The 26,688-nt window shown below is 38.1% G+C and overlaps 1 protein-coding gene across 22 annotated transcripts in view; it reads right to left on the bottom strand.

Annotated features, from left to right (window-relative positions):
• Positions 1 to 26,688, bottom strand: part of PAM (peptidylglycine alpha-amidating monooxygenase) — a 277,044-nt gene that overhangs the window by 68,069 nt on the left and 182,287 nt on the right. For all 22 annotated transcript variants that reach the window (XM_034656561.1, XM_034656571.1, XM_034656560.1 and 19 more), the window contains exons 6-7: positions 23,801 to 23,886; positions 22,365 to 22,448 (exon numbers count right to left, since the gene is read on the bottom strand). In XM_034656561.1, the coding sequence (XP_034512452.1) occupies positions 22,365 to 22,448; positions 23,801 to 23,886 (170 nt within the window). The remainder of the gene's footprint in view (positions 1 to 22,364; positions 22,449 to 23,800; positions 23,887 to 26,688) is intronic.

Genomic DNA, 26,688 nt, shown 5'->3' with positions numbered 1-26,688 from the left:
CTTTTCATAATAATTTCAAGTGAGCTGGGGTGCCTGAGTGGCACAGACGCTTAAGCATCTGACTCTTGGTTTTGGCTCAGTTCGTGATCTCAGGGTTGTCATCTCAGGATCATGATCTCAGAGTCGTGAGATTGAGCCCCACCTCTAACTCCACACTCAATGCTGGGCAGTCGGCGTGAACGTGCAGTCTGCTTGAGATTCTCTCTCCCTCTGCCCCCTCCCACTTGTGCGTGCAACTCTCTCTCTCAAAAAAAATAATCTTTAAAAAAATTTTTAAAAATCTCAAGGGAGTTTCAAAGAGATGAGAAAATAATAATAATAACAACAACAAAACAACACAGGTTTATCTTAAGTTTGTCTATGCTTTTAAATACAGAAAGGATAATTATTATTTTTTAATTTATTAAACAATTGTTTTTTTAAGGATTTTACTTATTTATTTGTCAGACAGAGAGAGCACAAGCAGGGGTGTGGCAGGCAGAGGGAGAAACAGGCTCTCCCTCTTGGGAGCCCCACTTGGGACTCGATCCCAGGACCCTGGGATCGTGACCTGAGCGCAAGGCAGAGGCTTAACCGACTGAGCCACCCAGGTGTCCCAAAAAAAGAATGAGGTTTCCTAAATGTACTGCATGAGATTTAGTAAATATAGCTAGTCTGTACTACTTTAGAAACGATTAGCCAGGGGCGCCTGGGTGGCACAGCGGTTAAGCATCTGCCTTCGGCTCAGGGTGTGATCCCGGCGTTATGGGATTGAGCCCCACATCAGGCTCCTCTGCTATGAGCCTGCTTCTTCCTCTCCCACTCCCCCTGCTTGTGTTCCCTCTCTTGCTGGCTGTCTCTATCTCTGTCAAATAAATAAATAAAATCTTTAAAAAAAGAAAAGAAATGATTAGCCAATGAATTATGTACACTGATCAAAAGAGAATGGTTGAAGTATACCATTCATTCACGCCAAATGAGTCTAAACTCCAGAGAGCTACTTATTTAGCTTAGGCGGTTTTAGGAAACATTTCTCATGTGTATAAAAAAAATCATATCTATCTTATAAGGTTATTTTGAGAAATGGTAATCATCCATTCATTCAGTTCATATTTATTGAGCAATTTTTCTATTGAGACACTATTCTATACACTGGGGATATAGTGAAAAATAATATATTCAAGTCTCTTGTTCTCACGGTAGGAGAAATGAGGTAGGAGACATTATGGAAAAACAAAACACTGAATATATAAACGAGATAACGTCACACAGTAAACTCAGCAGGATAACGTGATAGTGGGTAGCCATTTTATCTAATGTGGTCCCAGAAGGATGCAGTAGCCACGAGGCTGGAGATTTTGTACACCATGCAGAGTGTGTTAAGAGTTTGGGTTTTATTCTGTCTGAAAGAAACCACTGGAAGATTTTAAGCAAAGTGACAGGATTATATAAAGTGTTCACCTAGTACATTACTTGGCACTTACAGATTACTAATTACGGAATGTTAGGCTTTGTAATCTTTTATTTTAATTCACAATAAATCAGGAGAGAGTTTTCCCCCCACATACAATGTCCGTCCAAGCAAAAGGGCCAATGTGCAACGAGAATTGCTTCTTGGTTTTACATTACATCTTTGCACTGAAAGAACCAAGTGAACCACAGTCTGATATCCAACTTGGCTAATATTCTTAACCAGGACCTTAAAAAAATTAAATGGGAACAGTAAATAAATAAATTAACACGTTTCAGGAACTATTAAAGAAATTTATCATAAAAGATGAAATGTCACCAAATTTAAGAGTAGCAGGAATGTTACTAATAGTCACATACGAGGTATTGCCAGTGACAGTGCATCTTCCTATCAGATAATATCGTTCTTGATTAGAATTGTCTCAATTGAGTGGTTTTCTACTCATGCTAAAACTAAAAAATAGGTCAGAAGCTTATGTATGTTAGTATATAGGTCAAATTTTGATTTGAAGACTTTTTTTTTTAATAACCACACTTAGCAAAATTTTCTCCAAATTAAATAATAGCCATTGCTATGCAATTGTATATTTGTTTCACTCTAGAGTTTTAAAAGTGAGGCAGTCTCACCATTCACTCCACTGTAAAGACATAGTACAGCTTTTCTTTTGATCCCATGTTTATCAACTACATGCCATATCCTGGAAAAAAATCAAGGCTACCACACAATAATAGCAAAACTGCTAAAACCTCATTATGAGTTTTTACGAGATGATCAACACATTCTGGAAGAAAATATACTGAACTTCTGACTTATGTATTCTAATGACTTTAGGAAAGACTGAATTTTAGAGACTCTAAGTTTTTTTCTTATATAATGTAAATCTTATATGGCTGTAGAGGGCTGGCGAATATACATACAAGAATCCAAAGTAAAAGTCATGCCTGTTTGTAAAAAGCTCAAGAAATAAAAATATAAAGAATAGAAATTAGTTACAAGATCACTTAAAAACAACCCTAGATAGAATATTTGCATCACTGCTGAAGGAATTTGTTTACATCGAAGTTATCTGGTCGATTTGATCCACTGAATCAGCAAGAAACGAGGCATTTCTAAAAACTATGTTGTGTGCATGTGTGGGTATCTGTGTAAGCATGTGGATTTTATGCTTTAAACTATGGATAACACTTCAGATTACCATCATTATTTAATCATGGGATAATTCTGTGTGACTTTAAGAAATTCTGTTAGTAATGGATAAATACACATTTTAACAATGATATTTTAAGTTCACAATTTTAGAAGTTATGTGCAAGTAAAGACAATACTTATAAAGCATATTTATATGCATTTTCGACATTATTAGAGTCAATTGTTCCACATATACTATTTCAAAGTCAAATTTTATTACTGTAAATGATCGTGATCTCTTCAAGTACTACTCTTCACAGTTCGACCTGAAGAGCCAGTGAGAAGCCCCAGGGGGAGCAACTTGGAACTCCCTCAAACAAGGTGGTCCGGGGGCCTGGAGGACTCCTGGATCCACTGATATTCCTATAGGATGTAGCAACTTTGGAGAGAAGCTGGTTTCAGCCTAGTGTCTGGTGCGAAGATTATGACCTTCTAACTCCCAATGTGATCCTTGCCACAGTGACGCATTATTATTTCCATAACCTCTATTCTGATCTTACTTCTGGTGAACTCAGAAACTTCTGCTGGTTTTGCATATTGTACTGATGATTTCCAGTGTGCTCTGGCTTTGTCTGCCCTTCGACTGTAACACAGTGCCTCAGCCACAGGATACGAAGTCTGGTAAGAATTCATTCATTTTAATTCACTAGGCTCTATATGAAATCTGTCTCTAACATGCATCGTCATAAAAATGGATGACAACTTATAAGGTTTAGTATCATTAAAATATACATCAATGCCTCTGCTAATATTTTACCACATTAAAAAAAATGAAATCAGGGCTGAGATAGTTAAGAAATGTATCGAAAATGAACTCAGAATATCCAAATCATAAGCCATCTGAAAAAGCTGGTTGGAAAGGCTGATTCTGTGACTAGAATGAAAGTAAATAGGAGAGAGGAGAGGAGAGGAAATAGATGGAAAGGTTAACATAAGGTAGAAGACTGAGAAATGGAATTCCGTAGCTTCAAAATAGATGGGAACAGTAATGAGTCAGATAACTAAAATGGCATGAAATTATAGGATTGAATTTTCTGAAAGAAAGGTAGAATAGGAAGTGGACTCTTTCCCCAATTTATATTTCCACATAAATATTGTACATTTGTACATGTCCAATGTAAGATTTGCTGGGTGGAAAGTTTGAAATTAATCTGTGTATTTTAATCACACACTTACTTGACCATAGGGCCTTATAAGATCATCATCCGTTTCAGCTAGGTGCTGAGTTCCTTTGCCGAAAATGAGTGGGATTTGGAAGGTTATCAATTTTAACACTTGGTAGATTCGTACTTGTGATCAATATTGATAACACTAAGAAACTGCAGTCTATAAATGAGATAATCTATGTAAAGAATGTAGCGCTCTAAACGGAGCATAGAAAAAAATCTAATACATAGTAGTTATTATTACTATTATTCCTTTTATGGGTAGATTTCAAAAATCTTCCACACATGAATATTTTCTTTTAAGAAATATATTTTCATAGTCATCTATGGAATTTCTTTAATTGAAGAAACTGGAACACACAGAATTTCTTCAACTAGTAACACAGGGAGAGAAGAAAAGGGGAAAGGAACATGGGAGTATTAAATGAGTAAAGAGATGGTGAAAAAAAGGAATTGGAATTGAAATGGTGTTTTAAAGATACCGCACAAAATAGGGATACTCTCAAAGTGGGAATAGAAATGCTGATTCAGAAGGGTCTGTACCGGGTAGATACAGAACACAGTCATCAGTGAAATACAGAGATATTAGTAAGACCTAAGTACCACGGTCTGGCTAAAATGAAATTTTTGGATTGGGTACCACAGGACCACGAAAAAGTTGATAATACATTGTTTTAAGGTCCCTCCACAACTTTTAGTAATAAAGCTCCCTTTGACCAGACCCAAGACAATTCGCTTCTTTCTGAGGCCTAGACTAGAGGTCAGTTCAACAGGATCCTATGTTTGTAGAAAAGAGAGTGAGGCCTTTTTATCCTGATACTGAAATTGTTGTTTTAATCTACATTTATTCACTTATCCTGTACAACTGTCTTCATGCAAAAATCCTGACCGCTCTTCCTTCCAGCTAGCTTCATTTATCTTATTTTGGTTTTCTTATTCCAAAGTAAATCATTCTCTTCTTCATCGGATTGGGCTATAGGTTCACTCTTTCTCCAAGGTACGCTGGTGAATACTTGACTCTTAGCTATTAATGTTCTGTACTTACTGAAGATTGAGCCCAAGACATCCCTGTTAAAGAGATCTTTCATGATTGCTGTTCTCTTTTAGTAAGACATAATTATAGCCTAATGGATTTCGAGATATGGAGATGAAACTTCATTCACCAGGTAGGTATCAGATGACATCGGGACTAATTTCATTATATGTCATTATATTCCATTATAATGTCACATGTATGTACCAGAACCTTCTGTAATGGTGAAGACAGTAATAGTGGAAAAGTTAAATTATTTTTAAAAAGATACATAAAGTAAGAAAGTCTAATAATATCTTAGAAGCATAGGACTGTAATTTAGTACCAATAGTTGAGTGGTAAGACTTCTAAAAGCAGTCCAATAATGGAAGAAACAAGTATTTCCAGACACTGGATAAGACCTGAAAATAGCATTCAATCAGAATCTAATCTTGAGCCAGATGAAAACTGGACGACCACTCCACAAGGGTCTCAAGCTTGCGTTTTTTTGAGAAATTGCTCTCCTCTGCTGAGACAGAGATGTATAACCACAGCAAGGTATGTTATCAAATATATAGACTCAGAATTTCAGAATTGAAAGGGACCCTGAAGATGAGGGAGTTCAATTCTTACACTTTATAGGTAGGGAAAAAGAGGCTACTGGGATTAAGAGTGTTGGCCAAAGTAATTCAGCTAACTGGGACACACCTGGGTATCAAAACTAATTCTCCTATGTTAATATTTAGTAAACATTACTTACTTTAAAGAAAAAGAGTTTTATTTCTTAAGCACTTCCAAGGCATTTTATCTATGAAATATCCTAAAGCTAAGATAAAGGAATTAAGCAAGTATGGATAAGTAACCAGTGGTACTTAAGGACATCCACTTAAGCAGGAAGCTCATTTCTCTTAATGGGAGGTGAATGCATGGGATATGAGGTTATCCATTCCAAACTATTTAGCTTGCTTTTCTAATAATAGCTTGTCGTTCCTGCTGGGATACATGGCTAAGTAGTAAAGAAACTATGCGGAATAATGCATGGTAATAACCTATTAGATTGTAGGTCCTTAGAAGACTGTTGGCCTCTCCTAATCTTTCCCTCTAGAGATAGCCTACTACACTTCATGAGCTCATCTTGTCCTGGTTGTTTCCTGCTTCAATAAAGAAATAGGTTAACCATTGATCCTGGGGGAACCAATGTATTGTTATAAACTACATTCCACTAATTGGAAAAATCCTTCAGAAAGACAGTCGTAGAGTGGATTTCAATTCACTGCACTCTCCTAGGAAGGTAAAGGATAAAGCATACCCATTATCTACTATTCCAACCACAGTTTTGGATAATGGATTCTTCCCTTATGGAAGCATTGACAAAGCATAACTGGAACCATTGCCAAGTCTTATGAAAGACAAAGAAATAACAAGTTTAATGTTAAAAACATATTTCACAAAATTTATAAGCAAGTAGTCAACTGTATCATACCCTTCCATCCTCTCAGAGTACTCTGAACATAATAAGTTAAAGCCACCTTCCTGACTTTCTCCCTGTCCTGAACAAACAAAAATGAATCAAGGAGATCATACTATACACCAATCATTTCGCAGTAGTGTATGTACATAGATAGTGTAATAACGCTTTGCCTATGAAGCTGGCTTGATCTTCACCTTATGGTTCTCTCTTCTAAATTAACAATATTAAGTTAATGGGACAGATGAGGTTTTGCTGAGATTACATCATGGCTCCCAAGGTGACCAAGAATGGGAGATTACTTGGGGATTCATTTCTAAAGTCAGGGAAATTCTCATGTAGTCAAAATTACTTGGAAAATCCCTTAGGAGAGTGGAGAGTGCGGTCCCCTAACAGATTCAACACAGCCAGTTTCCTTCGCATTGGAACAGATGGCTGTCAGTTATGTCAGTTGGGCCACGTTGTTTAAAAAAAAGGAAAAAGTTGTTTCTACACACTTGGACTGTATAGTTATATAAAAAGGTTATTTCTGTACATTTGAAATGCTGTAGCGGATAAGCTGGACACAAGCACAGGAGGCAAATAGGAAAGAGTAGTGGGAACAGCAGACTGGGATCTTGTGTTCGCTTTGGTTTTAACGAAGCGATACACAGCTCTTTAATGTGTTTTTGTTTTTGTTTTTGTTTGGGTACCATCTGTATTATAAATGCAGGTCTTACAGTCACTTGACAGTACTCAGTAAAAAGATAATCCTCCCCATTAACCAGAAAATGAATACCTGGAAGTTCTATATTAGAGTTTTTTCAAAACAAAATTCAAGTTACCAGATTTCCCCTAGAGAATCCATGGTACCTTGAAATCACAATCTCAGAATATCAGGACTCTCCAGTTACAGATACACTGATAGAAAATAATCTCCACTCAAAAAGCACTAACACCTTGAGCTGTCACGGCAAATGTGTATCTGTTTAGCAAGTGTCAGTGACATAGGGGCACTGCTAATACAGACACCACCTGCACAGAGGTTTTCCTGGTGGCTGTGGGAGGCTGGCTTAGCAGACAAGCTTCAGCACTAAATAAACCAGCACCACAAAAAAAAAACAAAACAACAAAACAAAAAAAACTTCAAAAAAGAATTCCTTTTGAAGCTGTCACTGCAGCGAGTTAGCCTCTTTTGATTTTGTATTCACTGCTATGGAACTAGAAATTACTAGCTTCCATTTGTCCTGTGGCAAGGAAGAGAGAATGCATTTATCCATCTTGCAAGAAGACAACTTTCACAAATGATGGCCTGCTCCGTTCCCAAAAGAGATCAAATGGAAGGCAGGTGGGCAGGCTCACCAACGTGCTTTTATCATCACTGTGTGTGTGGAGGGCGTCATGGCATGGCTAATGTCAGAGCACCTTCCTGTTTCCACCTTTTATGAATACAAAAAAAAAAAAATTAAAGTAAAGCTTAGGATTTATACAATTCTTCTCTCAGAATTATGAACTGGCTCCAGAATCATACTTCTAAGAAAGTAAAATTAAAAAACAAACCCCACCAATCCTAGGTAAATACAGTATTTTTTTTTAAATGGCACTGGGTTTTTAAATTATTCGTTTTTGAACTTTCTGCTGCACTATAATATACAGAAAAGTGCACAAATCAGAAGGTACAGCTGCAGGAATTCAAAAAAGCTAATATACCCTGTAAACAACACCCAGCTCAAGAGGCAAAACCCTCCACCTGTGTCTCATTCTGGAGGCATTAAGTTTCCAATCTTTATGTTATGGATATGCTATATGCCAACATTTATTTGTCTTTCTGGAGTTGTCTTTTAGTTAAAACCAGGCACATTTAACTAGTTGTCCACTAGCTTCATGGGCTTTGGTTGGACTATTTTAAAATATCACACCTGATTACTAAGAAATATTTTTTCCCCTTTCTCTCAGGGAAAGTCCTTCAACTTTTTTACTTCTGTATCTCTGTTTTTAATATATATTCATTTTAAAAATGATAATCTAAATTTTCTTCTGCATTCTCCCAATTATGGTCTGTTCTCCCCACTGAGGGCTGAATGTACCTGCAAAAGTCCAGGAGCCACACAAAAAGTATTAGATAAAATAAATAATGGAATAANTCCAGAATCATACTTCTAAGAAAGTAAAATTAAAAAACAAACCCCACCAATCCTAGGTAAATACAGTATTTTTTTTTAAATGGCACTGGGTTTTTAAATTATTCGTTTTTGAACTTTCTGCTGCACTATAATATACAGAAAAGTGCACAAATCAGAAGGTACAGCTGCAGGAATTCAAAAAAGCTAATATACCCTGTAAACAACACCCAGCTCAAGAGGCAAAACCCTCCACCTGTGTCTCATTCTGGAGGCATTAAGTTTCCAATCTTTATGTTATGGATATGCTATATGCCAACATTTATTTGTCTTTCTGGAGTTGTCTTTTAGTTAAAACCAGGCACATTTAACTAGTTGTCCACTAGCTTCATGGGCTTTGGTTGGACTATTTTAAAATATCACACCTGATTACTAAGAAATATTTTTTCCCCTTTCTCTCAGGGAAAGTCCTTCAACTTTTTTACTTCTGTATCTCTGTTTTTAATATATATTCATTTTAAAAATGATAATCTAAATTTTCTTCTGCATTCTCCCAATTATGGTCTGTTCTCCCCACTGAGGGCTGAATGTACCTGCAAAAGTCCAGGAGCCACACAAAAAGTATTAGATAAAATAAATAATGGAATAAATAAATAAATAAATAAATAATAAAACAAATAATGGAATGAAAAAGGACTTTAAGAATTTTACTCGAAGATGCTGTTTTGTTTATTTTTTACTTTTTTTACTTTAATATTTACTTGAGAGAGAGAGACCATGAGGTAGGAGCAGAGGAAGAGGGAAAAGCAGACCCCCCACTGAGCAGGGAGCCCGCTGCCAGGCTCAATCTCAGGACCCTGGGATCATGACCTGAGCGAAAGGCAGACACTTAACCGACTGAGCCACCTTATAAAAGATTAACCGTGCACTCCCTTTGGAATTCTCAACTCTTTTGTGCAACATGTTCTCCCCCTTTTATTTAACTTAAACCTCTAACCGCTCATGAATGATAAACAAAAAGAGGCAACACCATCCTACTTTGTTTTGAAAACAGGAAGTTTATATTCTGCAAAAGCAGTAATTTAACTGCAATATATGTCTTTGAAGCTCAATCTAAAATCAGTGGCTACAATTTTCCAACCAATTGTCTTCATCAAGTTAAAAATACTATTGCGTGTTGTGCTTGGTTCTTCAATGAAAAAATTAATCTAAAGTATCTAATTTACATATAATTATGCATGCAAGTAGTCTGTGGTATTAATTAGAGAATACAGTTAGAACATTATAGCTCATATATTTGATTTAGCATTAATTTTCAGTCATTCAATATGTTTACGTTGTGATGTGAATAAAGTAACATTTATAAAGCACTTTAGAGTTAAGAGGTGGTATGTAAGTGCTAAGTATCACTTCTATACTAATGAAAAAATACTGAAACCCCTTGGTGACCCAAATTATCTTTCAAAATTCCCTCAGTCCTTAGGATAATGGGTTAGGGTTTTATTCTCCTCTCATTTATTTCTAGGTGGTATATTACATTTAAGTCAGGAAGACAAAAATAAGAAAGACTTGCAAAAAAATGGGGCTAGGAAAGTGTGGAGAGAAATACTCCTACAATAAGAAAAACTCCTGAAAGTTTTCAAAGATAGAGAAAATAAGAATTAACAGGTAATGAAAAGAAATGGAGAGCAGGATGAAGGGTTTCCAAACTGGATGAAGAGGTGAGTAATGTTTCTTTCTGTTAGCAGTAAGAGGGAGGTTCGTGGGGTCTCTTCCAGGCCCCGGATAGGCTGACTTTTATTTTTCTAACAGAGTATTTTGTAAATATCACTAAATATTATAACTGAATCATTTTCATCAAATGCTTTTTTGATCATGTATTTATTTAGGGTTATCTTTTCCATTTTACAAGTAAGACAGTCAACTAACATACAAGGGAATTAATACTAAAGGGGAAATGGAAGGTGAAATCCTGGCATATCTCTTTAAGAACTTCAATCATTTGCCTGAATTCCGAGAACACAGTAAACAAACATAAACGTGCTAAGGCAATGAAGGGGAGCAGTGAGGGACAGGGTGAGGGATAGGAAACCAGCTGGAGTATGTATGAAATATGTGAAAAATGCCTTGAGGAGTGTCAGGGCCCTGAACTACACGCCACTGAAACTTAATTGCATCTTCTAATTTTCATGTGAGCCGAAGGGCAAGTAACTTTACTCCTCCTCTTAATTTCTTTTTGGTTAAAAAATGAAATGCTATCTGCTATTAACTTAAAGGGAATTAATTAGTTGGGACTATGTAGCCGTGACCAACTTAAAAAGGGGAGTTAATAACTATGAGTGATTACAAAAGCATGAGTTGCAAAGGAATAAATGAAGGTAAAGTATAAAATTTTCTTGAAAAACAACTAGAAAATAAATTTGAAATATGACAAACTAAATGGTATTAGGGAACGTTCTTTTTTCCTAAAAAAGACATCACTTAAACTGAATATTATATTGTTCAAGGTTAAATTGCTTTAAAAAATACATTTTAGGGATAAAAAACATTCTGAATATATCCTTTAAAAAAGAAATAATACTGCAATGCTTTATAGGTCTTCTCATAACCAAATGAGTGAACATGCAATTCCTGATACTTAATGGCCATATTTAGGTATTAAAATAAACAGGTGTCCCATGGAATGAATGAGATGAATAAGGATCATTAGTCTTCCATACTGAGGATGATTAACAAAGCTGAAATGCAGGAAGCTAGGGAATCAGGGAGCTCACATTTATGTGAAGAGATTGGCAAGAGCAAAACAATATTGCAGGATAACAGGCTTCCTCTGGATCATTTGAGAGGTACTGAATAGACCTAAAATCGCTCCCATGACTCACATCGAGCAGCTTGTGTATAATGGAGGGTAGACAAGAACATGAAGAACATCCGATTACGATTCTTCTGAAATCAATGGGATTATCAAGCAACCTGATTTAGAAATATCCCTGCTTGATAAGGGAAGTCGATTACTTCATACATCAGGATGAAAAGGCATAAACGAGATGAGGTAACGACTCCATCTTTATACATATTTATTCTGTTGCGCATGAATGAGTTCACTCCTCCTGGTTCCTAGTGGTTCAAAGGACTGTTAGAAACACTGACTCCATTACTCGTTTTATATAGTCAGGACATGAACTTTGGCTCGTATACAAACTAGAAATCCAATGCAAATTAAATTTTTTTGGTTTTTAATAGCACCGGACTAGTAGCTATATCACCTTAGGCAAATCACTTAACCTTTCTGAGTATCGATCCCCGTTTCTGTAAAATGGAGGGGTTGGGCTGGCTGAGCCCTTCTGGCACACGGTTCTTACCTCATCATCCTGGAGACTTAGTCTCCGGTGTTAAAAACAAGCACTTTAAAAACACGTTAGTATACAACACATAAGATCCATGGTTTTTACACCTTTCTTCTCAGAAGAAAAGAAAGTTATGGTTTTCTGTTCAACAATGCCTTCTCAGCCATATTCCCATCTCTTCTCTTTAACTGCAAAGGCCTAAGAGGCTATACGCTTTTGTGCAGGCGAATGCTACCTGCTTGCCAATCATTTCTCTCTCAGAAATGGTCTCAGGGTCTCTGCCTTTCTCTCCCTTTCTAGTCTCTGTCACTCCATACAATCCACTTAAAAATAAAAATCTAAAAAACGGGGGGATATATAACTTACTTTTGCTCATCCTTCAAATAGGTTCATCTAGATTAAGTGTAAAGAAGGGGGACACCTGCGTGGCTCAGTCGGTTAAGCGTCTGCCTTCAGCTCAGGTCATGATCCCAGGGTCCTGGGATTGAGCCCCGCGTCAGGCTCCCTGCTCAGCAGGAAGTCTGCTTCTCCCTCTCCCACTCCTCCTGCTTGTGTTCCCTCTCTCACACACTCTCTCTCTGTCAAATAAGTAAATAAAATCTTTAAAAAAGTATAAAGAAGGAACATTTGCATACCTGTATATAGTGAGGGAGATATCCAAGATCTATGCACTGTAAGTGGCTTCTATTATAACAACTCTTTGAAATCCAAACACCAAATTTTGTGAAAAAGTTAAGTATAAACTCTCCTTCAAATTTCTCAGTGAAATCAAGAAAGTGATAAAATACCAGGTAGTAATTAAATGCGTTTCTCTTTCAAAGCTCCCCCTTTCTTAAGAGAATTGAGATTTAATTATACTTATTTTATAAGTGCAAATTATTCTGCTCATGCCCCAAGCCCCAGGAGATCGCCCTGAAACACCCACAGAACAGGGGGAAAAATGTAGAAGTAACTTCAATTCTTACTAGGAAAATCTGAGCTTCGGTTTTTAAACTTTAGTTTGCATCGAAATCAACTAGGCAGCTCATTAAAATTTCAGAATTCTGGGCTCACTGGTGAACTGGTAACATATTGTCTCTGGGGGAAAATATGCATGTGTGTGTACATTATGAATTTATTATAGTTTTTGTTAATATAAGTGATGTGTAGCACATAATTAATAAATAATAAAATATATAATATTCTTCACTGTAAATTCCATATTACCGGTTGCATGTCATGGAACTCTTTCCTTAATCTCTTCTGAACTTTTCCATAGCCAACACATGGTTTTAACTGATGAGGGAGTAATTCAGAGAAGAATGTTTGTTGATGTTCTTGTTTATTGAAACAACGAAGATAAATACTGGAAATGCATTTGCTTGTCAGTGACGTAGGCAAAGTCTCTGCTGTGCTGGCTAATAGTTTTTAATACTGGAAAAATGTTTCCGCAAATTTTTAGATAATTCACAATAATCTGCATCACTAACACCTTTTCCATAATTTTCTCGCTTTTTAAAAATATTTATTTATTTATTTTAAAGAGAGCAAGAGAGAGAGAGTGAGCACAAGTGGGAGAGGCAGACGAGAGGGAGAGAGAATCTCGAGCAGACTCCATGCTGAGTGCAGAACCTATCCTGGGGCTTGATCTCATGACCCTGAGATCACAAGTTCAGCCAAAATCAAGAGTCAGACACTAAATCGACTGCACCACCCAGGCACCCCTCCATCATTTTCTTAAATCTAAACAACCAACAAAATAATTTCTCATGCACTGATCTGTAGCATTTGTCAATTTCCATAACGTGAATCTTCGCACCACGGTGATTTCAAGCTATCGAGGTGACATCACTGAACGCTGGGCTGGGAAGAGACGAGCAGTTAAACACCATTTTACAGTATTTCTACTATATGGATACAAGAGAAATAATAACTTAAATACCCTCAAGAGCAGTGATAGTAAAGTGTAGTAAAATAATTAGATGATAATTTTCGAGTATCTATTGCCTTCATTTTTAGTGATGGTTATAATTAGCAAATGACTCAAAAACCTCTCAAAATTAACAATTGGGTCTTGTGAGTCAGTATGAGCCAGCTCCAATACACCAGCGCCTCACCCCTACTTTTTGTGCATCTGATTCACTATCTGGTTGGAACGAGGAATTTTCACTTTAAAAAGCACCCCAAGGAGATTGGTGCAGGGAGTCCTTAGATTAGATTCTGAGAAATCCTGACTTCTCAGGATTTAGTAAAGAGTATGTACTTTAGAGGTAATTCTATTAAGACCTTCCAGCTAATTCCAATCCTTCTAATGAAATAATAAGAGGCGTTCCTTTGTTTAAGTAAACAATGGGCAAAATTTTTCAAGTGTGAAAACGTCTAGTGGAGGTAAGGAGATGAGGCTTGCTCATTCACTTGGATTGTAAATTGGAAAAACTGTTTTGTCGGGTAATTTAGTGGAATCTGTTAAGGCTTAAAGACTACATGACCCAAAAATCCCATTGCTAGAAATCTACCCTGCAGTAGCAAGACATCGTTACTTAAAACACTGCTTACATTAGAGTTCACTGCAGCATCGCTTGTGATAGCAAAACACTCAGAACTTAAATGTCTGTAATAGGGAACAGGATATATAAATTATAGTATATTTGCACAACAGAATACGAGGCAGGCATTACAAATAATGGAAGAGCTTTACACGGTCTGCTTAGAAATATGCCCAGGGTACATGGTTAAATTAAAAACAACAGCAGATGCAGACCTGTGAAGAGAGTGGTCTGATTTTGTCCAAAAAAGAAAAAGTGCATACACACACGTGTGGTCTCTGTGCTTATACAGAAATGTCACTTAGGATAAGCCTGTGAAAAGTAGGCAGACATAAATGATAGTTACCTGGAGGTGGGAGTCCAAGGGGAAAGGGAGGTAGAAATGAAGAGGGTATCATAGATTGTCATCTGCATGCCTTTTCTTCAATAGCTTCACTGAGGTATAACTCACGTAACATACAATTTATCCCTTTAAAGTGTGTGAGTCATTGGTTTTTAGCATATTCATAGAGATGTGCAATCATCACCTCATATTGTAGGTTTCTTGAATAGTAAGGCATTGTGAGTGATTTTTTTTACTTTTCTTTTTAATGTGTTTCTGTATTTTCCAAAAGATGAAAAATAAAGAATGGGAGAGATTATTTTAATGGGAAAATATTCAGATATATCCAAAGTCCTCCGATCCTTGTTATTATTTTAGCTGATAACTCAAGTGTTAGGGTATAGGTTTCTTTGTTCTAATAGAACTTTTTGCAATTCTGAAATCTGAAAAGCTCTGGAAGCCTGAGGTTTTTTAAATAATGTTTGGCAGCAAAATTTAGTCTGAACGGATGTGATGCTATTTATGGTCTTTATTTATCCCTTGTAGTGTGACTATTTGAACATTTTGCTATAGGAATACAAGCATATATGATTAGGGATGGTGTCCCGACTCCCAAAGGTGATACAATATAATATGTGATTTATGTGTTTGAGTACCTTTCTATCAGATTTCAAGTTCTTGCTTCCAAACCACATATGGCCCAAAGCATTTGAGTAAAAGTTTGTGCCCGTATATCAAGAAATAACAAAAAAATTGAAAAAAATGGAAGTTGGGGAGGGAAGAAAGGAGACTTGCTGAGTGGCATGGGTATCACAGCCTTGGGAGAAAAGAGAGAAACTGAGGCAAAGTGTACCCTTCCTGGAACTCCATTTCTGTACACGCTGAGGCTATGCTTGCTTTAGCAGGGCTGCTGTCCCTGGTGTTGAGAACTTGAACATATTAGGTGTACCCTGGAATGAAAGACCATGGTGAGAACTAACCTCCTACATATTTTTTAGATTTTATTTATTTCAGAGAGTGAAAGAGAAAGAGCACAAGCAGAGGGCAAAAGGAGAAGCAGACTCCCCACTAGGAGGGAGCCTGACCCAGGGCTGGATCTCAGGACCCTGGGATCAGGACAGAAGTCAAAAGGCAGACACTTAACCAGCTGAGCCACCCAGGCGCCCCTAACCTCCTATATTCTGGAAGGGGATTAGGCTTGTTGGATTATGTGCACATTAGGGTCCTATTCAGGGAAGGCCAGGCTGAGTGCTAGAAAGGTGCCATCTAGGTCTCCCTGTCAGTGTAGAGGCTCATGGCTTTCAGGCGGCTCCCTGGGGGTGAGGAAGCAGTAATACTCTCCACATTTGCAATTTCAAAGTTGATTCTTAAATATGGAAAGTAAGCTAGAATGCTAGAAAATATATGGATTTAAACACCTCACCCACAGTATCCCTCACTTTGCAGAGGAGTAAAAGCAGACGTGGTGTATCTTCCTGGAGATCATGCAGGAGGAAGCCACTGGGAGGGGTTTAGAGAAAACAACAGAGGCAGTGGTGGGGCATGACCTTCCCGCAGTTCTCCACTATCTCTGAAATCAGGTATCAAGGAGTCAAGCGCACTCTCACGCTTCCACTAAAGTCAGAGTAGCGTGCTTTCTACTGGAATGAAATAATTTTAAATGTAGCTGCCCTGCCACCGATCTCTGCTCCATCTTGTTCAAAAACGCATTAGCAAGGGATTTTTCCCGGGCTCACAATTTCAAAGCTTTTTGAATAGCTTCCTGGCAGTGGTCTCGTTAAGAGGCAGAGATGTGGCAGAAGGCTCTGTTTTCCCTTCTGCCTGCCATTGTTTCCATTCTCTCATTCTCTTCCTACTGTTCCTGCAGTGGTGGTGAGCCAGGAACCCCCAGGGTGTGGCGGTGTGCATGCTTGAACTCACACCCTATGTCTAGTAACACCGACCTCCCTGGAACTAAGCTGTTCAGAAGCCACATCTAATGGGTCATTCGATGGAATAACACAAAAAAGACAAGGAGAAATCAAATCCGAAGGTCACCAAGTCCAGGCACTAGTGTTCTCAGGATTTTAATCAGAAAGTTCCTTGTTAAGGGCTTCAATTCTGAGTCTGTTTACTCTAAACTTGTAAAAAATTGTATGAAATGGAGGCAGCTAGATTCCACATTTAACTCACCGATTTAGAACAAGGGAGAATGACGCCTTATAGTCCATATAGTCCTAAGATTTTAAGGGAAATCATTGTGCAGTAGTTGATGTTCAGGATGATATCCCCAAATTACGAAGAAAAGGGAGACAGGGAAAGGGAGGGAAACTAACACCTATTGCCAGTCAGCTATGTTGGACACAGCTATAGGCATTCAGCAACTACCACCTATTTTAATTTCAAAAGACACGTAATATCTTTGGGCACGATTTCTGTCCAAAATGTTTTGAAAGTACAGTACTAGCAGAGTTAAAACCTTAGCTTTCTGGAAAACATGACCATCGAAAATGATTTATTCTCTAAGGATACTAATGATAATTTTATGATATGATTTTACTTATAATCCCCAAAATGTGGAGACTAAATTTCTGAGAGCTCACATAAAAGAGAGTTGAAAATAGGATCCCCAGGTTTCATTCATCTGATTTCGAATCGAGTATGAAACACCCCCTCTAAGGAAAATGAATCTTTTAGCTATACTGCAAGGGTCATGCTATGTATGTATATTTTGAGGGGTGGGATGGAGGGATGGAAGCAAGCCTGGATGTGTGTGGATGTGAGTGTGTGATGGGGGGAGAAGGGTTTACGTCCTTGACAACACCTGCTAGTTGTCCTATAAGCAACAAGAGCTGAAGGACAGTATGTAGTTTACAGCTTGGAAATTCTGCCAAACCAAAGACAGTAGGAACTTAGGCACATGGGCAGAGGTCCTTACCTCCATTTTAAGGATATCTGTTCCAACTTCAGTTAGTAAGTAAACGCGTTTTCCAATTTGAGAAATGAGTTAATGCTGAAAACCAGGAAGCTAATACCAGTAACTCTGTAAAGGAGAGGCCAGTTTTCTTAAAATTCCCGTGGGCCAAAACACCCAGAAGAAATGTGGCAAATTTCTTCAACAATCTCAGGAGAATTTTCTCTTTGGAGCAAGACTTTACTGAAAACACTTGGGTTAAAAAAAAAAAGAAGGCGGCCAGGAGGAGTCTCTAGTTCCCATTATTCTAATTTCCTTGAGGGCAGGGACAGTCTTATAGTTTATCTTATAAATGAACTGTGAGTAACAAAACCTGCTGTGGAGAACAGGAAACAGCATAACTAGGAAACTTCTAGACACAACATGACAGCTATGAATAGTTCTGTGTCTAAATATAACAAGAAATTATAACACCCTTGAAAAGTAAGCAACACACTCTTTATACTATGGGCAACTATGATCAAAAGGTTGCATTTAGGGCTATTTATGTCACCTTGATGCCTTTTATAGGGACTATAATGATACCAGTTAACATTTACTGAGGACTTAGCAGGTACCTTTATATGAACCATTATCATGCCATTTTATAGGTGAGGAGGAGGGCAGATAGGTCTAGAAACTTCATGAGGGTAACAGAACTAGCAAGTACCTTTCCCAGGCCATCTGGTCTTAGACTCTGATTACCTAACTCCTGCAAAATGTTACTGTTTATACAGGATATTCATTTCTTTTTTTTTTTTAATATTTTATTTTTAAGCAATCACTACACTCAACATGGGGCTTGAACTCACAACCCCAAGATCAACAGTCGTACGCTTCACCAGCTGAGCCAGTCAGGCTCCCTGGGACAATCATGTCTAATTATACTACGTTATTTTTTTCTGTGGAATATTGATTTATAAAAAGCTAGGAAGTGTACATTTAAAAAAGGACTCATTCTGGCTTTCTGGGGCCTCATTCCTGGGTCACTCTGGCCTGCTAAAGCCCCAATCTTTTCTTCATAAGGCTAGTAGCTTTCCTAGCAGTCACGCTTAGGACTGAAGCCTAGGCTACTCCTTGGCTGATAAGCACTCTGAGCGCTTTGCAGAATCAAGTCCTAACAAAGCTCTGTATGGTCCAGCCCCACCCTTCACCGACGTTCTCATTTCTTCCCACTTCTCTTTGTATTTCCCACTCCAGTACTACCAAATTACCCAAAGTTCCTTGTGGACATGAGGCTTTTCACTTCCCTGTGTCTATGCACCTGCTTTTACCTTTGTCTGGAACGTGTCTTCCCCCTGCCCCTGCCTACCGGCGGGGGGGGGGGGGGGGGGGGGGCTCTTCATCTGCTAAGAAGCCTTTCCCAGACACTTCCCCTCCCTTCCCAGCAAACCTGCAATGCTTCACCTCTGCACAGCCCCTGGAGCTGGTCTACATTTCTCGTATTGTCTACAAATACAGATTTTGTGCTTCTCTCCTGCTAACATATACGAGATTCCTGTGGGCAGGAAGCTTAGGATACCCAGCACCAGCAAGGGTCTGACACTGTGACTGACATGGCGTTTAATAAAGATGGCTGTTTCTAAATGATGCCTTTACAGCTTCCCGTTCTGCGCAATTTCCAAAACAAACAAAGACCAAACCAAAACAAATATTTCATGTAATCCCACAGAACTCACTCTAAAATCACACTCCATTTTTTCCTACTAATAGAAATCATGGTCCGAGACACTCCCATCTGGCTTCTGATACTTTATCACATTCCAACAAATTTTAAAAGATTTTTCCTTCACTGTTGGTGTTTTATTAAAGAAAAGGCCTAGGTTTCTCATGTAGAGATAAATACTCCCTGTATGGATAAATACTCACACCCTTAAGTCAAACATTTTCCTACTGTTCAGGAGTGCAGTGACTTCCTTGTAGTGTTAGTCTGCTTCAGATGTTTAATTTCTATTCTTAAAAATATCATCAACAGTTTTAACATTAAGTACAAATCTTGACTTTCATGCGTATTGACTATTTTCTTTTTCTTCCTTGTTTTTTATAAACTTGGAAACATGCAAGCATACATACAGTTTCATGATTTGTTATTATATAGTCTATATAAATTTTTATGATTTGCTATTATACCATTTATTTAACTAGTCCCTTATTAAGGGACCATTGTTAAAGTTCCAGTTTTTCATATTAATAGTTAATGGGGCATAAACAACTATGGGTAGGGAGCTCATTTAAAAACAACAACTCTTTCTTTAGGATAAAAGACTTGAGCAAGATTTTAATGTTCTCCATAAAATGCATATAATACGACAAAGTTGCTTTTCAAAATACCGCACTAATTTAAAAAGCTTCCCGGGGCGCCTGGGTGGCACAGCGGTTAAGCGTCTGCCTTTGGCTCAGGGCGTGATCCCGGCGTTGTGGGATCGAGCCCCACATCAGGCTCCTCCGCTATGAGCCTGCTTCTTCCTCTCCCACTCCCCCTGCTTGTGCTACGTCTCTCGCTGGCTGTATCTATCTCAGTCGAATAAATAAATAAAATCTTTAAAAAAAAATAAAAAAATAAAATAAAAATAAATAAAAAGCTTCCCAAACTGTGCCAGATTAGTTCAAACCCTGGCAGTCTTGGTTTTATAATTCAATCTCCACTCAACCCCAATTTAATAGATGTAAAATGCTCTCTAGTTTAAGTGAGACTTGATATCTTCCCATGCGTTTATGGATTTTCTAAGTCATGGATAGCTTAAGGCACGAGATCTTATTTAATACTATCAAAAAATTTACATGGGTGAAATTTTTTGTTTACATTTTTATTATGTTAAATAAGTTCCACGAATTATAGTACCAGTAATCTTTCTAACGCATACCTCATATATGCCTTCTTTTAGAAAAATGGTTCTCAAAAAAGTGAAAAAATGAAAAATTTGTATAAAAGTTCATCAGTCTCTTACAGTAAAGAATAACTGTATATTTATGTATTAAATCTCAGAACTTTTAAGTTATCCCTAGATTAAACATAAATTACAAAACAAAATTAATTCCTCACCAGTAATAAATTATGACAGTAATATATTTTTAAAACGAGTCTATATCATCCATCGTCCTAGGGTATCAGTGTGGTATCTGTTAGAACGCACTACAAAGCTGGGAGGAATCTGGTTGAAAAGTGAAGTCCAGGGCTCTACAGAGGGACAGAGTGGGGGTGGGGGAATGTGTGTGGGTATGGCCAGCTACTCTGGTTGGGGTGGTCAGGGAAAGCCTTGTGCTTATTGGGAAAATTACAGTCTTGTCAATGCTTTGGAAGTCAGCAGTGTTGGAGTCTGCCTGTTGTGCCGACACCAACATGGTAAATTTTTAGAGCAGATCATTTCTGTCTTTGTTCCCCAAACACAAACATTTATTCCATTGTTTTCAACAAAACCCTGTCTCAACACTACAGTTAACAACTTAAGATTTTAGGTTCTGTTCCAAAAATGGAAAGCTATTTGTATACTATAACTCAAAGTTTATTTTTAATATAAAAGCAAGTTTTATTTGGAGGTTAGGTTCACGGGCTGGACCACAGGAGCTTGTTTAATTGACAAAAATCTGATTGCAGTGCTAATGATAATTTTTCAATCATATAAAATTATCCCTTTTAATATCTTTTTCCAGACAAAGACTGTATTTACTGTCCCAGTCCTGAATACTGAGAATACCACATGAGGCACTCTCAGCAAAGGCCCCAGAGGACACTCCATAGACAGAGATGGACATGTACTTCACGACATAGTTGCCAGATAGGAAGCTAATGTGTCTAGAGAGGAAAATGTATGAGGTTAGCTAGCAGAAATATAATGTTAAATTATAGAACTCGGGGCAATATGTATAAGTCAGCAAGACATAGTGGAAAAGCTGATAAGCCAAGGAGAAGATTGTTTAATATTTACACTCCTGTGAACACTGAAGTGTGAACCTGGAAGGCAGTTGGAGTTTGACTAAATGCGGCAGAAGGAACAAGTACCAGTCTCGGTTGCCTTGGGAACAGGGCCCCTTCCTCATGTAATGATTCTATAATAAGAAAAGGAGGATTTAAATGGAGCACATAGTACAAGCTTCCAGTTATAAAATAAAGTCATGGGGATTAATATACAGCATAGGGAATATAGTCAATAATATTGTAATAACTTTGTATGTTGACAGATGGTAACTAGACTTATCATGGGGATCATTTCATAATGTATAAAAATACTGAATCACTATGATATACACCTGAAATGAATAGGATATTGTATGTCAATTATACTTCAATAAAGAAAAAATGAAGTGCATCGTAATCATGGGTAGACCAATGAGTTGTCCAGGGGGATGTTTAGCAGGTGTGAAAGGAGTAGGCGGGGTCTGGGCATCAGTGCAGTGGACGATGGATGAGTTCACGAAGTGGCCAATATAAATCACAGGTAAAGCACTGACATGAACCGAGTACTGGAGAACTTTCCTGGTACTGCAAAACATGTTGACTCTTCCAGTGGCTTGCCTATAATAATGGAAATGAATTGCTAAATCCCTATTCTTCTGACAGTACTCCTTGGAAGGAATCCCCTAATAGGAGAAGGTAGATAAAACAATACATTGGAAAGCAAAAGAACCCTGAAGTCAGCATAAGAGAAAGACGCACAGTAGGATGTATAAGAGAATACAGTTTTCGAAATAAAAGTAATTTCTTCAATAGTCTCAAGTTACAGGAAACAAAAGCAGTTGTTTCCCAGTGGGCAGAAAGGGTGGTCAATAGTTAGCATGTACATTTTACATTTTTATATATATTTTATATATTTATAGTATTTAAAGTTGTGCTTCGTTCCAACATTTCAAAACTTACCTCTGAAAGCACTAATATCGCCATAGTGCACCTGTAGTACAAAGTATTTACTCCCAGTCTCTCCTCCGACTCTGAAGCCAACACCTAAAGATTTATAAAGACAAATTAATATTTTAGAAATCAAAGGCTAAAATGGAACTAATCTCAGGCTGCCGATCTATAAAATCCAAAGGGAAATAAAACAGCATATCACATATGAAATTATGTTGTATGAAAAAGAAAATGAACTAGGAATTCACTATTCTATTCATACTTCCCATTTCAGAACCGGAGTAATCACGTACACTTTAAGAGGAGAATTCACTCATTCTGAAAGAAATAGAACAAAACAAAATCCTGCCCTTGTTGATTATACAACAGACACACATAAACCCACACTTGCATTTTGTTTTGAATATATTCACGTCGATTTTTATTTTCTAACTGAATATAGAAAACAGACTTCTTAGTAGCATCTTGGGGAAATGCTTTCATTCCCATGTGAAAACAGGTGTCTGCGAAAACGTTATTGAGGAAATCAGTTATCAGTGAGATCACAGAGTCCAGTGTGTCAATAGGTTCTCGGAATCTGAAGGGTTCCTAATAGTTGTACTATTAATAGGGTTTGCTAGGAAGCTTTAAAAAAAAAAATCTACAGAGAAAATATTTATAGGCAGAAAAAATTTTTTTTCTATCTGCTCAACTGATGGATCTTAGAAATGTCAACAAATCTGTAACAGCCCCCCCTCCCACCCTTCCATTAGTTTCCAAATTTGTTTGGTAGCAGCTGCCTGGTAAACTATTAAGAGGATTCAGAAGCTCATTTGAAGCAAAGCAAAACAGACATCCGTTAGAGCTGGCAAAGTCAGGGAGGCAGGAGAGGAGCACGTGTATCCGAGACACCATCCCTGAACCACTGCAGACCTATTCTGTTACAGAACCACACAGTCCTTTGATATTAAGAAACACCAAGGTAATAAAAGAAAGCCTGGTAATTCATTCACACATTGGAAGTTATGAACAGTTTAGAGTAGAGTCAGGAAGCCAGCTGAAGTTTGGCATTACATGAAATAACCAGGTTCCAAGACTATTAAAAAAAAAAATCTGTTTGCTGAAACAGCAATTTATTTAATTCCTAGCTCTCTTGGCTCATGAAATGCTCCTGTGGTCAAGAACCAATGTGTCGTGGGAAAAGGTGGCCTGAGGTATACTTGGGTATTTTCTAATTCTATCTAAACTGTTGTGTGGGCAAGTTACTTACCAAAGAGAGGAAGAGAAAGAGTAACTACCTAAATGAAACCTTTTCAGTACAAAGCAGGTAATACAGGTAATTTTTAGTGTGAAATTGCAAAATGAAACACTGTTGATAACTGTGGAAAGGACATATGATAAAAAGTACTTTGGAGTCAGAAATTAAACAGCTTTAGAGAAGACTATGCAAGAGGCCTCAGGTATACCTTTGGGGAGTCTGGTAGGGGGAGCATTTCTTGCCCAGGCATATAGAATATTGGCTTTATCTGTACAGGTTCCTTCATCACAAAACCTGAAGGAAAAAAAAAAGCCATAAATGAAGATTCAAGTAGCAAAACATATAAATCGTTCACCACGGGGAGGAGAGGATAGGGGAAGGTATTTGAAAACAAATAAAATACATAAAATATCACGATTGCAGTCATACCAGCTTTAAGACCCTAACAAAGACCAGAGCAAAGAATAATTTTATATGTGAAAAAAGTAAATACAAAGGGAGATGTGTCTGTGTGTTGCCCGATGTGAGACAATCCTGTGAGGCAGACAGAAAATTTATAATTTGGTACGTTCCTATGGGTAAGGTACTCTGTGTAAATCGGGTAAGAAGGTAAGCAACACACAGCACAGGGAAACCAGAGCTAACACAGTATTCATTTGGAAGTGGACTGAAAGAAATGTCATTCACGTTTCCCCTTGGGGATCAGCATTATCAATCTTTGGCCCATCAACACACAGTAGTGCACAGTACCTACCTTCAGCAGCGGGGGCAATACAAGTGTATCCCACTCACGGGGTTCTTGGTGTTACATATACGACTTTGAGTATATGAGTACCAGCTGTGCCATTTATAAATTGTTTCATGTTGGGCAAGTCACTTAATCTACCAAGCCTCGGTTTTCTCTCTTGTAAAACAGAGTTAGTTATAGTTACCTCACAGTTATTCTGTAAATCAAATGAGATAGAAGTGAAAGCACTTTATAAACCTCAAAGCACTATACCAGGGCAATGCATTCTTCCATCTAGAGATTCATTACTGAGAAGCAGTGTTGTGCGGCGAAAGGAGTGTAGGCAGAAAGACGCATCTGGAGTCGAATCCCAGAACCCCCCATCAGCCGCTGTGGATCGCGGGCATGTGTGTAAACCCTCACAGGCCAGCGTGCAAGCCTTCCTGCTCGGGCTGTGGTGGCCATGTGCGTATGGCCCCCGCCACACTGACCCTCCAAGAAGCCACACTGGTTTGATCCAAATTCACAAACGGTAAGCTTCCTGAGTCCAAACCACACATATTTTTTTTCCATGACACTGTATCTCTTAGTTCTGTTCTAGAATTGGATTTGTTCAAAACACCACTCGGTGATGTTTTTATGTTGCCTTTCTAGATCTGTGTTTTGGGAAATCGGCACCAAGCAAGGTCCAAGTCAAGGGTTTAGACTTGAAAGCCTCGAGGGCTATCAAGGACAGGGACAAATACAGCTTCTTGGGCAGGAGGCTGGATCACACGGGAGAAAATGGTCACTGTCATGGCCTGGGAGAAAAATGAAGGCAGCCCCTGGTCGTTTTCTAAACAGGTTAGGAACTGAGGCTAGAAACTGGACACAGATAAGAAAATCAAACTCAGAGTCAGGGACTCCTACCGTGTTTCCTGCTTATGGCCAGAAATGGGTGGGAGAATAGACAGTAACGACAGACACCTGTTATCCAACTGAATGAAGGAGTGAGGCACCGGGAACCAGGAGGGTCCCATAAGGTTCTATTTAGCAAACGCTTTTGTTTCTATTAATCGGGATGTAGAAAAAAATGGGGTAATATGCAACGTAAAACACATCAACCAGTGGTTTCTTCGTGTTCACTGTCAAGAACAATATACTTACAACAAAGGATCATTATCATGTGAGACGTGTGTGTTGGAACAAATATCTGTTACACCCTCGTGCCCACTGTGCCACAAGGCTTAGGGTATTGGATGGTGCCCCAGAGCAGTTTTCCTCCTTGGCCTCATGCTATTAGAGTTTAAGAAATGAGATTGTCAGATGTGATGAACTTTGTATCTCACTACTGTGAGCTACTAAACTTTAAAGACCTGGGTGGCAGTTTTCATAGCCTTCCCCAAAGATCATAAATATACAAAAGTGCCTCGCTCGGAGTGATGACAGTCTTAGGTTAAACAAGATAATTGTTTCCTCTGATAGGGAAGTCAATTCCGCGTATGACTAGAAGGAACCAGAATGAAATATAACAGAGAAAACTGCTTTAGTAAGTTTTTCTAAGCTACATACTTGATTAGGTCATTTGCTGGCACAAAATCTTTGCAATGCTTCCCAAAAATAACATGAAAATAAAATCCAAACATTGTAGCATAACACATAAGGCTTTTCATTATCTGGGACCTTTTATATCTCAGAAAAAAAAAGTCCCGTTTTAGTCATGCCAAGTTTCTGCCAGTTTTTAAAGTCTCTCTCTTGTACTATTGCCTTTGCCTGGAAAACCCTTTCCCCAAATCTCTGCCTGACAAACCTATACTTAACTTTCTCCTTCAAGACTCCCTTCAGACTTCCTCCCGAGGGAAGCTTTCTCTGATCCTCCTCCAGGCCAACTTCCACTCATTAACCATAGCACCCATTTTTTTTTTTTTTTTAAGATTTTATTTGACAGAGAAAGACACAGCAAGAGAGGGAACACAAGCAGGGGGAGTGGGAGAGGGAGAGGCAGGCTTCCCGCAGAGCAGGGAGCCCAATGCGGGGCTCGATCCCAGGACCCTGGGATAACTCCCTGAGCTGAAGGAAGATACTTAACGACTGAGCCACCCAGACGCCCCCACAGCATCCATCTTAAGTATCAGCTTAACTCCAACCAGACTGTGCATACTTTGTGGTTTAATATAAACTCCCAGCATCTGCAATCCTGCCTGGCATTTAGTAAATATTCAAGAAATGTTTGGTGAAGTTAACTTCCAAGTAAGTTTTTAACTTTTCATATACGAACAAAGATTTGAATTGGCCTAAATGTTATAGTACTGTCAAGTATAATAAAAAAAATTTTTTTAATTTCCTCAGGAAGTTTTAACTAAAATATTTAAATAACTATGAATATGAAT

Source organism: Ailuropoda melanoleuca, chromosome 3 (assembly GCF_002007445.2).
Source record: "Ailuropoda melanoleuca isolate Jingjing chromosome 3, ASM200744v2, whole genome shotgun sequence".
NCBI classification, from domain to species: Eukaryota; Metazoa; Chordata; class Mammalia; order Carnivora; family Ursidae; genus Ailuropoda; species Ailuropoda melanoleuca.
Note: the sequence above shows the minus strand (reverse complement) of the source record. Positions and strands in the feature narration are given on the sequence as shown.